General features: G+C 40.5%; 1 protein-coding gene across 2 annotated transcripts in view; it reads left to right on the top strand.

Annotated features, from left to right (window-relative positions):
* The first annotated feature begins 9,389 nt into the window (after positions 1 to 9,389).
* GOLGA4 (golgin A4) overlaps positions 9,390 to 17,302 on the top strand; it is a 71,185-nt gene continuing 63,272 nt past the window's right edge. The window contains exons 1-2 of one of the 2 annotated variants that reach the window (XM_054273267.1): positions 9,390 to 9,568; positions 15,319 to 15,414. In XM_054273267.1, coding sequence (XP_054129242.1) covers positions 9,482 to 9,568; positions 15,319 to 15,414 — 183 coding nt within the window. In that variant the 5' untranslated portion in view covers positions 9,390 to 9,481. The remainder of the gene's footprint in view (positions 9,569 to 15,318; positions 15,415 to 17,302) is intronic. The other variant, XM_054273265.1, reaches the window with a different exon arrangement.

Raw genomic sequence — 17,302 nt, forward strand, 5'->3', positions numbered from 1 at the left:
CCGGAAAAAGAAAATCCCATTAAGCTCTGCAAGCAAGAGATGTTTTTAAATGCATAAATTTGTGTATGTGATTTTAACCTAATCATTGTAGTACACATTATTAGTCTCCCTGAAATAGTATATAAGCACTTGTATCCCACAATAAAATCGGATTCTGATCACTGAGCCAGTCTCCATCTCTCTCCATCACTGTCATAGTGGTGATATTTTCTTTAATATGTCTCTCTTTCTGTCCCCCACCTCTTTTCTACTTTTTAATCTTCCTTTTCTTTCTCTCTCTCTCTCATATTTACTATTAAATAAAATTAATACTATTAACTTTGGCAAACAGTCTCATTTGCACATTGATTCAGGCAGAAGCATTTCTAATAACCAAAAAAAACTAGACCGTAACAATTCTGTTTCATAGATTCCAGAAACTGTGATTCAGAGAAGTATTCTAATTTATTCCTAAATTGTAACTTTCTGTGTTCTGCATCTATCAGTTTATTATAGATGGATAATGAGACAATTGGCTCTTGCAATTAAGGGATGAATAACGTGTGAATGTTAAGAGAAGCTTTATTGAGGTATAGTTATGTACTGTAGTTTAGATGTCCTCTGTTCTCCCCATAGTTCCTTTTTCCACCCCCTTCTGTATTGTTGACATCAGACAGCTGGGGTTGCCTAGCACAGGTAGAGAGAAGGTGTGCATGTGTCCCTTACCTGGGGCAGTTGGGAATGGAAAACCTTGTTGCTAAAGGTGGCAACGCCTGATCTCCAATCAAGTTACAAGAAAGCAGTCTCCACTGCTAAATGGCAAAGAGCTGACTGACAGACTTTGGGAGGAGCCAGGGCTGGCTGATGCAACCCCCAGGAGTATAAAAGACTGACCATCTATCTTGAAGATGAGCCAGCCACGTGGTGTACAGCTATGAGGGCAGGTTCCAGGCCTGTTTTTTCCTTATTGAGTCCTTGTGTTGTATTTTTGTTAAGGTTTAATAAACTTTTAAAATTTTTGAAGTGATTAGTCATGTCTCACAAGTTTCATAAATTTGATGCCATAGAAGGAAAGTGAGCATTTTCCTTAATGACTGATCAAATTATACAGTACTGTAAGTGGGAAAAATACTTTCTGATTCTCCTTAAAATAGCTGCTTATTTTGATGGTGGCAAATGTTATTCAGTACATTTCTTTAAAAATCTATTACGCTATAACTTAGTGACTTTTCTCAGCTCTTTTCTGCTTGGTGCAGCATCTCCAGTGATGTGGTTTTAGATGTTCTGTATTTTAGCTAAAAGAATCATACATATTAGGGGTTTTTTTAGCTCTTCCCAAATCAGTGTCTCAAGATCTTTTAATGAATTCTTACCCCTGCTGGCTAGAAATTATTAAGCAAAATAATTTACTGTTTCTTAATGTTAGTGTTTAGGGAAAAATATTATCATAGATTAAGAAAAATCCCAGCAGTCCTAGTTGTGTTTTATGGCTGTAGATCTTGCAACAACTAAAAAGCAACTAAATAAACAGTCATTCCTTTGAACTTGTTGGGATTTAGGATTCCTCTTTTTGTTTATTTCTCTCAGGGAATTTTCTCCCATATGTGCTGCTAGGAGACAATAATGAGCGGGTATTTAAGAGAGACAAAAGAAGTTGCTAAGCTCGGGGGAGAAGGGCAAGTGGCTTCACTCCTCTTATTTGAGGGTTTCTCTTGGAGGGGCAGAGATGCTTGAGAACTGGGCTAAGAAAAAAGTGGCTGGGGCAGCTTCTAGCTCCCTCTTGCTCTCTCAGCATTTGGAGGGGAATGAGGCTGCAGTCATTGTGGGGAGAATCCACCACCATTGCAAGATTCTGCCTTTTACTACCTTCTACCATGAGTGGAGCTCTGCTCCTTAGAGCAGCTGTTGCATTGGGACCTTATTAACACCCTACCTCACTGAAAAGGACTTTCACCATTGTTATAAATGATTAATCGAAAGCCAAATTATCAAAAATGTGAAAAGATTTATTTATCTTTTTCCGCAACCGAAATGGTCCTCAAAACCACCACAGCCAAAGAGATGGCATCGAGCCTGGGATTGGCACTGGGTGAACCTGGATCCGACCTCTACCACATCGGACCCTCCCCCTTTCATGAGAGTTGCTTCTAGCGGGGATGTTTTATACAGTTTATTGTGCCCGAGGCAGAGGAATCCCAGTTTCTTTTGTAACTCTTCACATTCATAGTTGGTTCTTTCACTGTGCAGAGCTGGACAATTGCTGTTTCCTGGTTGATAGCCAGTGTTGATTGAATCCCGGGAAGTCGCGTATTCACATGTATCTTACTGGCAACTTCAGATATCTTGATCGATGTTATCAGCAGGGCCATGATCGCTCTTAGGTCCGATGGATCGGGATAGCGGTGATCATCGCACTGGGTGCGTCTATCCATAAGATAAATGCTGATTGTTCTTCTGCCACCTTCAGGAATTTCAGAATTTGAATAGATGTCCGCCTCTCAGGCTGCTTGTGGTCAGCAACTCATTTGGATTTCACAATCTTTATAAAATACATTCTTTTATAGCATGCATTATTTCCCAACATATATTACACCATCCACTCAGGTGCCTCAGGGGAAAACCCGGGATCCCCGAGCCCCCTCTCCCTCCAAGGGAGCCTCTTTCTCCTGGGTATGTTCTGGAGCCCAGCAGCCACTGCCCAGCCCCCAGTGGTTTTTGCCACGGCTCCGAGGTTTCTTTGCTGCACTGTAACTCACACCCCTGCCCTGCATGGAGGCCCCGCAGCTCCAGCTACAACTGTTGAGCTTCTGATACATCTCATCTACCACCCCGGAACTTTGCTCATCCCTGCCTTCCTAGCTTGCCACTCTGAGCTTTCTGCTACAGCTCCTTTTGCTATCCAGAGGGGGCAGAGGGATCGGCTGAGTGAGTTTGTAAGGGAAGCCCCCTCTCCATCCCTTTCTGCTGGCTGCGTCCGCCATTACCGTGTGGAGAGAGGCTGCGCCACAGCGCCCCCTGCAGCTGCAGGGGAATCATCGCACCTGCCCTGCCTGGCCGGGAGCCAACAGCGCCCCTGCTGGCTGTGACCGTAACTCCACCAAAGGGGAAAGTGCCGCAGCCAAATGAAGGCTGTTGCTGGGTTTCTGGTTGTCACTCCCATTGTTGCCTTGTTATCCATATACATACTAGTGAAGAACTGTTATTCCTTTTCCCATGTCTTTGCTTGAAAGCCCCTTGATTTTAAAACTGTAATAATTTGGAGGGAAGGGGGTCATATTTTCCATTCCAAGGGAGGCTCCTATCTTCCTTAGCAGATATCTTGGTCTTTCAAACCACGACAGACCTTTCTATCATGAACTGGGCAAGATAAGAGGAAAACTAACGATGTGTTTGCAGGAAATTGGATAGAATCACTGTTTCTCATAAAAATACCAATGGAAGCACAAAGATGCAACATAGCTTTCCCACTAGGGGTGACCAGGACACTGGAAGATCTAGGAATAGAGCCTAGGTTTCCTTCATAACCAGCCAAGTCCTCTACTCTGAAGCAGCTCTGTCTTCAGGAGCAAGTTATTTTCGCTTTTTTGATCAAGGCCCCTGCCTATATAGATTTGTCTGGGCGGGGGTATGGAAGGGGAGAGGAGTCACTGTCATATTTTCTGAAAAATCTCCTCACCAGAATTTCTTCTCCTGGGAAGCTGAGACGCCTCAGAGAGAAATGAAAACAATAATTACCTGATTGCTTCTCCTGTGTTTGCTGCTTTGGAATGTGGTCTGGAGATTGTTTACCAACTGGTCATTGTTTGATTGGTTTCATGTGAATTGTTTTAACTTAACGACCAGCTGTGTCGGAACTGTGAGGAGTCAGTAATGAATTTTTAATCAGTATATTGTTAAGCCCTCTGATGTATCCTTTCTCTATTCCTTAGTATAGCATTCTTTATGATAAGTAACATAAAATAAAAAATTAGCCTTCTAAGAACATGAAGTCAGATTCATCAATTCCTCCTTCATCCTGGGGAGCCTGAAAATACCACAGGGAGGCATGTTTGGGGTTTTTTTTGCTCACAGAAATAAGGATGAATTGGTCACTCAAGTGACCATCTTATGCAAAGTAATTTAAAGTCAAACTTATTACTTGTATTACTATTGATAAAAATGGTTGCTGGTTTATTGCATCATTAGCTCTCTTTCCATGGTGTTCAGAGTTTTAAATATAATTAAATTAATTAAAGTAAAATAGAATTTTAAAAAAAGGTTCTGACACTCTAGAGAAAGCACAAAGGAAATATCACTTAAGGTAGTGATAAAATTAATATTTTTGTTTTAGGAAAGTCAGACTCTTGCAAGATTACACTATGCCACTCAATTTTAAATCTCTAGATCTCTTATACTCCCATTCATATAAAAAAAGGTATCTTGAGTGAGCCAGCTTACTGCAGTGGTTCTTAATAGTTTGTCTTTACTGGCTGAGCTTGCACTTTGTACTTTTGGAAAGACAGGTATATGGCAATGTGATCTCAACTTTCCCGTTAAAACAGAGAGGTTCTGCTCCCTCCCAAGGTGCAGAGCAGTGATGCCTATCATTTCTTCTTCTCTCTGAAGTTACTTCATTCCTCTCATCTTCTCAGCATAAACAATTTCAGCCTTTATGGTATCTTTCAGCGTTTTCAGACAGTGCTCTTGCTCTTTTCATAGCCTTGTGCATTTTGAACACGCTCACTGACTTCTCTCTCATGCCACTCACCATCTTTATGCAATTAATTAATGAACCTTTTTCCTCTGTTTTACTTGCACTAAGTTCAGGCCACTAGCTGGGCAGGTGAATATATGAATGCATAAATCAACAGCATGGACTGTTTGCTATGAACTCAAGCATGTGGTAAAGAAATTTTGAATTTGATATCCAGTAATTTACTTAGAGCAACCTATACTTTGTACAGAGAAGGATTATACAGCTGACAAAGAAACTCTGGGTTTTGTTTGTTCCTTGACCTGAATGGTGTTCATTCCTATCTCGTTGATATGGTTTTGCATTTGTAATACTGACAATGACTCTGCAGAGGCATAATCTCCTAGAACAGTGTCATCTGGTGGTCGTTGTAAGTCACAACTTCTAAATAGAAAAGTCAAATTAGCAATCAGATCGGGCTAGACAACTGCTCTGATCACCTCTTTTATTTAGATTAAAGCTTTCAGGGTTCAAATCACAGGACTATAATGAACTCACTTTGCACAACTGCTTCTCATTTTGTAGGTTGCAAGTATAATGGGTTGCCACAATTTTCACTGTCAGGTAATGTGCTGTGTTTTGTAACACTTGTATTGAAGTAAAGATCAAAATACTTCCAAACTGAAAATTATTACCTGTGTAGCTGTGCATGATATACTCCCTGACTACTTTAACATCAGCAATAGTATTTTGATTTTTATGAGCAGAAGTAGAAACTGCAAATATTACTAAATGCAACATTCTGTAAACTGTGTGCAAAGAACAGTAGTTTGTACATAAGCTCTGGAGAGTAACTCCTGTTACATGATCAGGGCTCCTTTATTCTTAGCTTTTTTAACTCTATTACCAGTTCTTGTTAATTTATTTTTAAAAGAATTCCCTCAATATCAAATATTATCCAGGTGGAATAATAGGAATGTTCAACAGTGTTTTAACGGCATGATGATGAAGTAAAGAAAAATTCAAATATGAAAAACCGCCTTCCCAAAAAAATTTGAACCAACATTTAAAAGTTGGTTTTTATGTTACACTTTTCTATATCTTTTAATATTTGTGTTAGATAACTGGATTGAAAGAACTAGCTGCTAGCATATTCATATGTCTGTCCTAAAATATTTGGATTTGAATGTGTGGGAAAATGCATTGAAAGCCATATTCATAATTTATGCCCATGCTTTTTTGTGACTTCCAGAAAGCTACAATATTAGACAGCATTTAAAAAATTGGATTAGATTGGCTAAAGACTTTATGCATCAGTAGGCTGAAGGCTAAAGACCTCAGGCATCAGTAGGGACTAAGATATTTGAGACACTTCCAGTAATAGAACAATACTTCCAGTGATAGAATTGCTTGTTATCTGAACTTGAAGAAGAACTCAGTGGGATTACTTGAGTTTAAAGTTAAACAAATTGCTCAGCGAAGAGCAATCTGAATATTTGTGAGCAATCTGAAATAACTTGTAACATAAAACTGTCCAGCTCCTGACTCTCTATATCTCCCTTGCAGCAGCTCTAGTTCTCAGGGGCAGCTCAGCACAGTAAGTCAGCAGAAATTACTTGCTGTTTTGCCAGGTCAGTTTTCTGCAGACTGACCTTGCAGAAATGTCTAAGAAGATGGTCTCACAAGCACTGAAGTTAAAAAAAGGCAAGGAATGAGATGGCAGGCATGTGTGAGCTGGTGTTGCTGACAATTAGAAAAATCTAGACTGGCATAAGAATAGTCTTTTACTCAATACCCTTTCCCAAAGAAATACCTTAATGACTGCTATAGAATGAATTTAAACAGACCTTTATTCTTAATTATCTGCCATAACCAGTGACTTTTGCAAGTATACATTTATCTTTTGCAGATGGTACCATGATGTCATATTTATCTTTTTTTATCTGTTAACTGGTGTACTTAAGGACTATAAAAAAGGAGGGGCATATCTTCACTTTTAACTATTTCTTTTAATTTTTCAAATAAATCTGCTAGGATCAGATCAACCCTTTAGAAATAAGGTATCATTCAGTTAAGTATGGAATTTTGACATTCTGTGTGTAAGAATTTAATTTGAGACATTTCTCCAGGATTTCTGTGGGGTTTAGAGTAAACACTTTGTTTGTTTCAATATGTTTCAATCAAACCTGCTCAGATGCTAAAATATTTAAATCCCATTTAGAAGGCTTATGATAGAGTTTTGCAGAGTTATCACACATATCTTCAGAATTTGGATACTGCTGCTTAATGTGGGATTCCACTTTGTATTATTGGAGCAATACTAGACACATAGCTATGTATCACAAAAGACCAATTCAGGAGCACAAAAATTCACATTAATTTTTTTTTAAATGCCACCAATCTATATATGATTAAATGACATATACAAATATTATTTCATCTCTTTCTACAACCCAGATTAGGCATCTCCTGTGAAGAACAGGAGGTGATTAAGTACCTTGAAATTGACACATAAAAAGACCTTGTTGTTGTAAAAAAAGTCCCCTAGAAAATATCCAATTATCATACGATTATCAGATTACTGTTAGTGCAACCCATTATCAGAGTTTCAACTAATAAATCCCTTTACCATTTTCTGTAATAATTAAGAATCTAATGTAGGAAAAAATTACTTCTTTTGTCATAGTTTCTTGTCTCAGATTTGTTCTATTCCACACAGCCTTTAGTCCTACAAAAACATCAGTACATGATAAACACTCACAACATACCATTTCAAGCTTTAAATTTTCTAAGGAAATAATACAGAGCTCTCTTTTGTGTTGTATACATTTTAGGAATGAATTAAAAAAGCTGTGCTTTTCTATTTGATACCTACAGGAGCTAGTGTCCTTTCAATTATGCGTCTGTCCATCAAATTCACATACTACATCTAGTGACTTAGGTTTAAATCAGAAGAGTAATCTGAACAGAAAAAGAGAATATGAGCTAGCATTTGTAATAGAGAACATAGGTATGAGAGGGTAATGGATTTATTAGGTTATTGAAGGTTGTTAAAGGGTTTCCCAAAGCATTCATCAGGCAATGTTCCTCTCACTTGATAATCTCTGCATTTTACCACCATGCTGCTGCATGAGGAAACAGAGGCTACGCTACTGAAGCAGAAAATGTTTAATTTTTATGGATGCAATAAACTTAATTGCCCATTTTATCTTATTTCCTTATGGACTGCTATTCAGATGGTTTTGTCCTTTTAATTCTGGGGACTTTTTCCTATAATTCTGTCTCAGCCTACAGGAAAGATACCCTACAAATCTTCAAGGTACTTACCTGGCTATTACAGCTTGTAGGTTCAGATGAGCTTTTTTGAAGTCAACAGTTGTTCTCACGAAAAATCAGTAGAGTGTGCAAGTCACTGCTGTCATCTGAAGTATGCATACAGTCTTAATAGGAACACAGAGTATGCATATAGTCTTAACAGGAACACACAAACAAATGGGTCACCACCAGTCACAGTTTATCTACAACTAAACAGATTGTAAAAAAATTTTTGTTTTAAAAAAGGCGGTTTTTTGCTATTTAAAACATAAAACCATATTTTTATGTTTGTTTAAAACAGCAAAAAAAAAAAAAAAACCTAGGAAAACCAGCAATTTATTTTTGCTGTATATTTATCTTGATTATTTTTTTAGTCAGTGTAAAACAAATGGGAAAATAAATTCCTATCCATTTCCCCCCTCCTCAAATTACTTAGAGATTTCAGGAGTGTATTTCAGTGAAAACATTTCTGGGCATTTGTGATTATTGCTCACAGCCTCCCTAGTAGGAAGCTTTATAGAAGAACACGTGGTTCATTGTTTCTTGCAAACAGCACCATGCATTTTTTAGCCTTCATACAATGTCACTGTCAACACAGTAAGTTTCAAAATAGTCCCGTTGTTGGAGAATGAATGCTGGCTACTGCTGACAGCCCTCTGCGTCTACATTCGCAGCCCTGAACACACACGCACAAACCTCATCCAACAAGGGATCTAAAGCCAGAGGTTTTAACCTCGAGCAGCCAAGAACATTTCTGCCACAAGGAAAACGTCGCGACTTTCTTAGTAGCAGACAGGTTTCCAGGCAGCTTCAAAAAGAAACTGTTGGACATTTTTTAGTCGGAAGCTTTCACAAGTCTTAGAACCGAGCACCTTTTTGTTACCTTGCTGTCCGACTCTTCGGCTTGTGAAAGCTTGTCCGGGACATTGTCGCTGACCGACTCAGGAGGACTCTTAAGCGAGGGCTCACAGCCCCTCAGAGTCAGCATTCTGGCAAGTCAGGAGTCTCCGCGCCGCGGCTGAAGGTACGGAATCAAACGGCTACGGCGGCGGAAAGGCGCAGCGAGGCGGCAGCTTTTACTGCTCTGTTTTTCGTCCTTCCGGGCAGAAGTAATCACTCCTCCGCCTGCTACATTCCCAGGATGGCACCGCCTCCCTCGCCCTCCGGGAGAGATGGAGCAAGCGAGGCCAGGCAACGCCGCTTTGCCCTGCCGCAGTCCTGGCGCCCAGGCTGCACCTCCGCCCGGGCTGTGGGAGGAATAGCGTCGCGCGTTGCCTTTGGAAGTTTGTGCCTCGCCGCACACCGTGCCGGCCGAAGCGCTGGGCTCCACGTTGGCTGCGCAGGCGCAGTGGTCGCGGCTGGCCGTGCCCCGCGGAGGGGGTCCGAGGGCGGAGCGGCGGCGGCTCCGCGGGCCGGGGCGGGGGGAGATCGGTTCCGCCGCCCCCTGGGTGCCCCTTGCCGCCTGAACAGCCGGCCCGGGAGCCGTGCCCTCATCCCCTTCTCCTTCCCGCCACCATGTTCAAGAAACTGAAGCAGAAGATTGGCGAGGAGCAGATGCAGCCGCGCGGAGCGGGTGGACGTGCGAGCTCCCTCCCGCCGCAGGTACGGCGAGGAGGGGCTGCTGGGAGACGTGTCCGTTGTGGGCGCCGGTGACGGCCTTTCACCTGTCGGGGCAGGGCCGCGCTTCGCCCGGCCAGGCCTTGGTGGTGTCCTGCGGGTCGGGCGGCCAGGCCTGCGCGGCGCGACCCTCCCGCGGCTGCGGCTGCGGCTGCGGCGGGGCCGGTCCGATCCAGGGCTCCGGGCTCGGCCGGCTGGCGGGAATCGCTGTCAGCGCCGGGCGGCTTCGCTAGAACTTCGTCATCTAAGTGCTTACCCATCCTCCTCCTGCTAGAAACTGAGCTTCGTTTTGTCCGCTCTACAATAGCTGTCCTGTGGGAGAATGTAAAAACCATCTCTTGCCTGAACGTACAACAGAACGAAACAGAAGTGGGTTTCTTCCTTAGCATTTAAAGTAATGATACTTTTACGTGTAGTGAATAACAATCCAGCATTGAGTTCCCTAGTTATCCTTTTCTCTCATCTTAATGCTTGTTCTTTCAGTTCTGTACGTCCCTTCTGTTAACATCTTGTAGAGGGTTGTTTTGCTTACCTCGACCTTATTCTTGCATTTTTTGCATTTTTTAAACTGTAGATTAATTAAAAATATAGTATAAATCTGAAAACAAGGCACTTATTTATTCGTTCTAGTAATAATTTCATTGGCCATTTTCCTCTTGCCTGTACTTTCTTTCAGTAAGTTATTATGAATGTATTCTACTAAAGGCTATTTTTAAGTGATAATAATACCCATCAGATAGGACATGTCCAGAGTATGTAAGTGAAAGTGGTGATGAAAAAAAAGTTGTGATGATTTCATGCATGTGTCAAAGCAGAATAATTTTGGGTAGAAAGACTTCAGCAAGTTAACTTCCTATTGGCAAAGTCTGCTGATAATGGCTGCCTGTGTCTCATTCTAGGTTAAGTGTCCGTGTATCTTGGAATCTAAAAGTATAAAAACTAATATAAACTCTGAATTCTGTGAATCTTAAGCTAGAGACAGGTAATTTAATTACTTTGACAAATAGGTGATTAGTTGCTTGGGCTAGATCTGAATGTAATTTGAACCACTGAGAGATTTGGCACTGCATAGTCACAGTATTAGACCATGGTTTCAAAACTGCTGACAGTTATGTTCTATTATTTGAATCACTCATTTGTGAAATAGAGGTAAGATTTTTGGAAATGGATCCATTGTGAAGTTTTGTGTAGCTTGTTGAGTCCTACTCTAAGGCCTTCCATAGTATTCATTCTGTGCCTTCTCTAGTTAGTGAAGTATGATTGTGTTAGTTAAGTTTAGAGTGCTGTCTTTATTGCCGTATGTGGTGAGCTTTCAGTGCAGTCTAAAAGAGATTGATCTGCAGAGTTTACTGTTTTCAGTGTGCAGCAGCTAAATTATGATACCTTTCACACAGCATTGTAATCCACTTAGGTCAGGATATTGTAATCTGTTTTGTTCGGCATGCTCCATGCTTGTGTTCAAGAGTTTATACTCTCTGAGAATCATTCTACTGAATAAATATGGGCTTACATGCATATATGCACCCAACAGCATAATATACTTTAGTCTTTATCTGGCTCTTGAAAAATTAGTTTTGACAAATACTCTGAAACCTGATATGAGAGTTTATAGTAAATTATACCTAGTCTATAGACCTAGTCTGCTGTACTGTGGACAGAGCAGATTATGTAACTCAAGGGTTGACATAAATGGAAAGGCAAAAGCAAGAAATTAGAACAAGACATTAAAACAATTTTATTTCATGTGAAATAGTTGTCTTACAATGTTTCTTACTCCTCAGTTGCTCTCAAGTAATACTAGGGGGAAATAGTTAAATTTGATCTTAGGAGTAAACCAAGTTTTTCTTCTCACTTCTTGTATCTCATTTGAAAACAGAGTCTGAAGGAAGAAGTGAGGTTTTGAGGCTTATAAAATATACTGTAGTCTTGCAAAAAGTGTGGGATATGCTTTTTTCATTTGCTTTTATTCATATCAGTAATTCCAATCCTCAAAATGCATTCCTTCCTGGCAAAACATTTTCAGACCAAATTTTTCTAACTCTTACCATTTCTTAGTTTATGAGACTCATGTTTGCATTAATTTTTGCTCTTTTTTTTCCCTACACCCTGACACCCTGTTGTAGAGAGGCTTCACTCACTATGTTCTATACCCTTTATGCTCTACTTATATCCCTTACTTTGAGACCTAGAACTTCAGATTTGTACTTTGGTTTGTAGTGTCCAAGACTAAATTTACTAATTTAAGACTGGTGTAAAACTGGAGGTAAAATTTCTCAAGTATAACTTGAGAAATATAACCTTTTCTGAGGAGGTGTTTGTAGGCCTTCCTCTTTCATATGAATGGTTACTAACTGATGTCATCTGTCAAATTGAGCATAGCTGTCCCTCATAGTCTGAGGAACACATCACTTTCTGATGGCTGACAGGGTGGAAAAAAGCGCTGTTGCAATTACCGATGTCTTAAACTGCTACTTGTCCAGATTGTCGCTTGAAAAGAGGGATGAAGAAAAAATGGAGACAGGCAGTACTTTCTTTGCCTCAGTTTTTAATAGTACTGACAGACCTTGGTCTGCCTGCTCCTGAGTCAGAGGACCATGACTGCAGGAACATTAACTTTTCATTTGTGAACATGGAAATTTTAACAGACAAGTTGTGTCAGTTGAACGAATGTTTGTAAGTTCATGGGGCCCATGGGATTCAACCCAAGGTACTAAAGGAGCTAAGAGATGTTAGGGGTAGGACACCTCTCAGCCATCCTGGCAATCTGGGGAGGTCCCTGCTGACTGAGCTAGCCAGTGTTATTCCAGGTTACTGGAAGGGTGTGAGGGAATATGCAGGAAACTACGGAGTTAACCGCAGAACCTTGAAAAATTATTAAGAAAATCATACTGTATGTTGTTGAAAGACATGTAAAGAGCAGTGCAATTATCAGACAGTCAACATGGGTTCACAAAGGGAGAATCCTGTTTAAAAACAGGATTCTGCAGTAAGTTCACCTGCCTGGTAGACAAAGGGAAGGTGGTGGATGTAGTTTTTCTGGGTTCTATAAAGGCTTTTGGTACTGTTCTTCTCAGCATTTCTTCCAGGCAAGTTTTCCAGCAGTGGGATGAGCAGATATTGCAGTGCACTGGGTGAAGAATTGGTTGAAGAGCAGGGCTCAAATTATTGCAGCAAACAGGACATCTGGCTGGTGACCAGTTACCAGTGGTGTTCCTCAGGGCTCAGGTCTAGAGGCAGCTCTGTTCAGTCTCTCCATCACTGATCTGGAGGCTGCAGTTCAATGTGCAGATAGTGAGGTGATGATGCCAAACTGGGAAGGGCTGCTGACTCTCCCATGGGATAAGAGGCTTTGCCTTGCAGAGGGATCTGGATTGATTGGAGTATTGAGCAGTCACCAGTGACATGAAGCTGAGCAAGACCAACCAAATGCTGGATTCTGCACCTGGATGGAGTAATTCCAGACACAAGTCTGAAGTGGGAGAGGAAGAACTGGAGAGCAGCCCTGCAGAAGGGGGTTTGGGGGTGCTGGCTGGCAGGAAGATCAATGGGATCAGCAGTGTGTGTGCCCTGGCAGCCAGGGGGGCAAACCTCATCCTGGGGTGCATCAAACACAGCATCAGCAGCCAGCCAAGAGAGGTGATCATCCCACTGAATTCAGCACTGGCGCAGCCTCACCTGGAGCACTGTGTGCAGTGCTGGGCCCCACTGTTTAAAAAGGATGTGAAGGTCCTTGAGCATGTGCTGAGAAGGGCACCAAAGCAGGGGAAGGGGCTGGCAGGAATGTGCTCTGGGGAGCACTGAGGGCACTGGCTTGTCTGGTTTGGAGAGGAGGGGGCTGCTCCCTACAGCTTCCTGAGGAGGAGAAGTAGAGAGGGAGGTACTGAGCTCTTCTCCCTGGTACACAGCGCCAGAACATGCAGGAATAACTCAAACTGTGTCTGTCATGGGAGATTTGGACTTACATAAGGAAACACTTTTTACCCAGAGGGTGGCCAAAACATGGAATAGGCTTCCTGGAGAAGTGGTTGGTGCCTTTCTTACCCTTGCCTGTTAGTGCTGAAGGGGCATGGACAGTGCCCTTAAAGCCATGCTTTAACTTTTAGTCAACCCTGAGCTGGTCAGGAAGTTAAACCCCAATTTAACTGTACTATCCTGTTTCAGCTCTTTTTGGTTTTGCATAAGATCAATGAATATTTGTGCTGCAAAGCTTAGTGCTGCTGAAATGACTATAAATTGACAAGAAGTCTGAATGCAGCAGAGAGAACTGTAGAACCATTAAGGTCAGGGTGAAGAGATGTGTTCTTACTGCTTCTAAGCAGTGACAAAGGGTCCTTGAATGTTTCTGGCCCTCACCAAACAGAAGGAAATTGATTATCAAATAATCTTTAAAACCCTGGCATTAGATTGAGGGTAGAAATAAAAGAAGAGTAGGCTGTCAGCATTAATAGGTTAGGTTTTGTACAAATCCTATGAATACTTTGGTATGATTGTTTTCAGCAGAACATAAAGCTTTCATGATGAATAGCTATTTGGTACTAGGTAAGCTGTTTGACTTTTGAATAGTATTTTCAAGTTGAGACATTGGCCTACCTCTTCAGACCTGTAGCTATCACTGCTTTTAGAATAGTTTTGATATAAAAAAGAACAAATACAGCTGCCACTCCTGGTTCCACACCTGTTCAGCTGATAACAATTTCAAGAAGAGGTAGGGTCAAAACATGCATGTGCTTGCCTTGTGTCCTGAGTGAAGTACCCCTGGGCCCTTCCTGCAGGTGGAACTTCTGGTCATCGGACCACTCTGGGCCTGGATTTGGGCTCCAGGGGCAGGGCATGGCACATTTCCTCAGGTGTGCCAGGTATTGGCAGCCACTGCAGGACTGGGATACAGGTCCAGAGGGATGGGGTCTGTGCAGGAACGCATCACCTCATCAAAAGCAAGGCCTGACCTTCCTCTTCCTCCTGCCACATGCCTGAAATATTTTGAGTCCACAATCCTTCCAGCATTTCACAGTACCCGATGAGAAATCTTGCTAAATACCTTCTTTAGTATAGACCTGCTTGTTGATACTTTACTACTCATTACATTTATACTGAAATTTTATATTTGAAGTTTGAATGATGAGGCTGGCAAGGTAGTTTGAGCTGGTGTGACGTTTTAGAACCTCAATTTGAATGAAGTTGTAAAATTCCTGGGAATAGATGTTTAGTTTTGATAGGAACAACAAGTACATATAGACAACAAAATATATAGCAATTTCTTGCCCCTTTTTCATTGTTTAGATTCAGTGTTATAAATACCACAAATTTAAAGTTCATAAATTTTCTTAGTGTCATTTTCTGTTGTTAATTTTCTAAGTTCTCGATCAGATTCTGTTCCACTTCTAAATACTTGAATCCCTGTTAAATCACTAAATTTTTAAACTTCAAGCAACTGTAATATGTTCCTAAAATATTAGGAAGCTTGTTTTTCAAATATGGTCTAAGAGGACCATAGTCAGAAATAATGAAAATAACCCATTTTGTTGTTTGTTCTTGTGGCTGATTCATGACACATTTTGCTCTGGGGACTTTTTAGTAAGGTAGAATTTGTCACAGACAGTTGTTTTCTTTAAAAATATGTAGACTAGGTTTCTCTGAGATGATATAGTTAGTAATTCTTGAAGTAAATTATGATACAGAAAAATTAGTTCTGGAGTTAATAGTATTACTTGTTGATATACATGATCTCTCTATAGGTCCCTTCCAGATCCCCTCCATCAACTGGCAACAGAATCAGGACATCTTCATTTACAGATCAGAATCATGAAGGCACTTTAACACCAGACAAAGAGGTCAGTTGAGAACTGTTTTTCTCTGCTTTTCACCTTAAAAAATCTAACTTTATAACCTTCATTACTTTTTTTTTTATTTCTCAATCTCACTATTTTCTGTGTATTTATAGCTACGAATAGTCTATTTTTTAGGTTAAATACTGAAGTGTTTAATAGTAATAAAACAGATCTATAAGCTGTAGCGATTAACCCCCAGATTAGGGAACGCTTTAAATCTTCAGGTCTTAAAAATCTTACTCCTGAACTGAGCTCAGTGAGGTAGTGGGACAGAGAATATATTCAGAGAGACTCACTTTGTTTTTGTCCCACTTTTGGTTGAAAAGCTAGGTGAATCCAGGTCATTTGAGGTGGATGATCCAAAGGATTTATGCAGAACATTAGTGGTTGTTTCTAACCGTGCCAGTAATAAGTATTAAACTCAAAGTTATTTCCCCCACCACACTTCCTTTCTCCCCTCCCTCAAACTTAAAACCAGCCCAGCCCCCCTCACCTTCCTCCCACTCCCCCTGCCCCCCCAAAAAACTGAACAACAAACTAAACTGAGTCTAAATTATCAGTCATAAAATATCATTAAAATCATTATCAGGATGATGGGTAACCTTGACTTGCATAATAAAGCAAACAAGATAATCTGCACTTACCTTGTTTCATATTAAGTACTATGGCTCTTTTGAAGCAACTTGATATAAAAAAAAGGCAACAATACAAATAAACATAACATTTCCCTGACTTAGTGAGCATGGACATGGTCTGGTAGCATAAAACAGGATGCTTCTGTGATTCTGTGAACTTTTTCAGAGGAAATGTTTTGTCCTTGCCAGAGAGTTCAGTTGCTTTGTTTTGCCACAAAAAATGATACATTTTATTGCAGTGGAACAATCCACTTTAATTTTTAACACCATTTTTTCTTTCGGAGATAATCAGCTATACCTGAAATTTGCAATGGATTTCATTATGAATGCTGTCAGTGATTCCAGCTTGGCAGTTTGCTCCCTGCAATAGTAGAAATTGAAGAGAAAGTACTTCATGATTTTGTGTTGTATTTTGGTATTTTCTAATAAATGCTTATTTTTTCTACTGTGATATGTATGTGTGTGTGTGTGTGTATGCATGCATGTATGTACATCTGTAATGAATTCCCTCTCTCCTTGGAAAAAGATTTTCTGTTAACTGGTGCTCCAGAATGTTAGCAAGCAGCATCACCTGGGATAAATTGCCAAGTTTTTCAGTAAGGAGAGTTTTCTGTTCTTAATACAGGGTATAGAACTAGCATATTGCCACATGAGAACTACTACTGTGGCCTCGAAGGAGTGAGTTGGTACTGAGAGTTGATTCCCCTGTTTGTTTTTTTTTTGTTTGTTTGTTTGTTTGAATTGTATAACCTGCAAAATAACTGATTTGGCCAAGGTTTTCTTCAGGATTTCTATTGAGAACTACATTTTCTTCATTACATAAGTGTTGTCCCCAGCAAACTCCATTTTCAGAGTATTGTTCCAGAGAAACAAGAGAAGCAAAGGATTCTCCATAGCACATGCCAAGTTACATTGGAAGAACATTAGTCTCTAAATAGACTGGTTAGACTGGAATGACCAGAGGGGCAGAAGAGGAAATAAGATTAAGAGTAGAAAAACTAAGAGTAGAAGTACTAAAGTACCCTCAGATTTGCAGTTATCCTTGGTCTTAGGGGAGCGGCCATAACCGTTTTACTTGTGAAACACATCCTTTCATTAGAAATTCAAGAAGTAGTGAAGTCCTAGGGGGATGAAAACCTCTTTTTTTTTTTTTTTTTGTTGGTTTTACATCAAGCAGAATATTTTACAAAAATTAAGTTTAAATGAATAAAACAAGAAACCTAATTTGTCCAAAAATTTCTCATAAATGTTGGCAG

The sequence above is a fragment of the Melozone crissalis genome, unplaced genomic scaffold (genome assembly GCF_028551555.1).
Source record: "Melozone crissalis strain CALT ecotype California unplaced genomic scaffold, PUWL_Pcris_2 ptg000016l_1, whole genome shotgun sequence".
Taxonomy (NCBI): domain Eukaryota; kingdom Metazoa; phylum Chordata; class Aves; order Passeriformes; family Passerellidae; genus Melozone; species Melozone crissalis.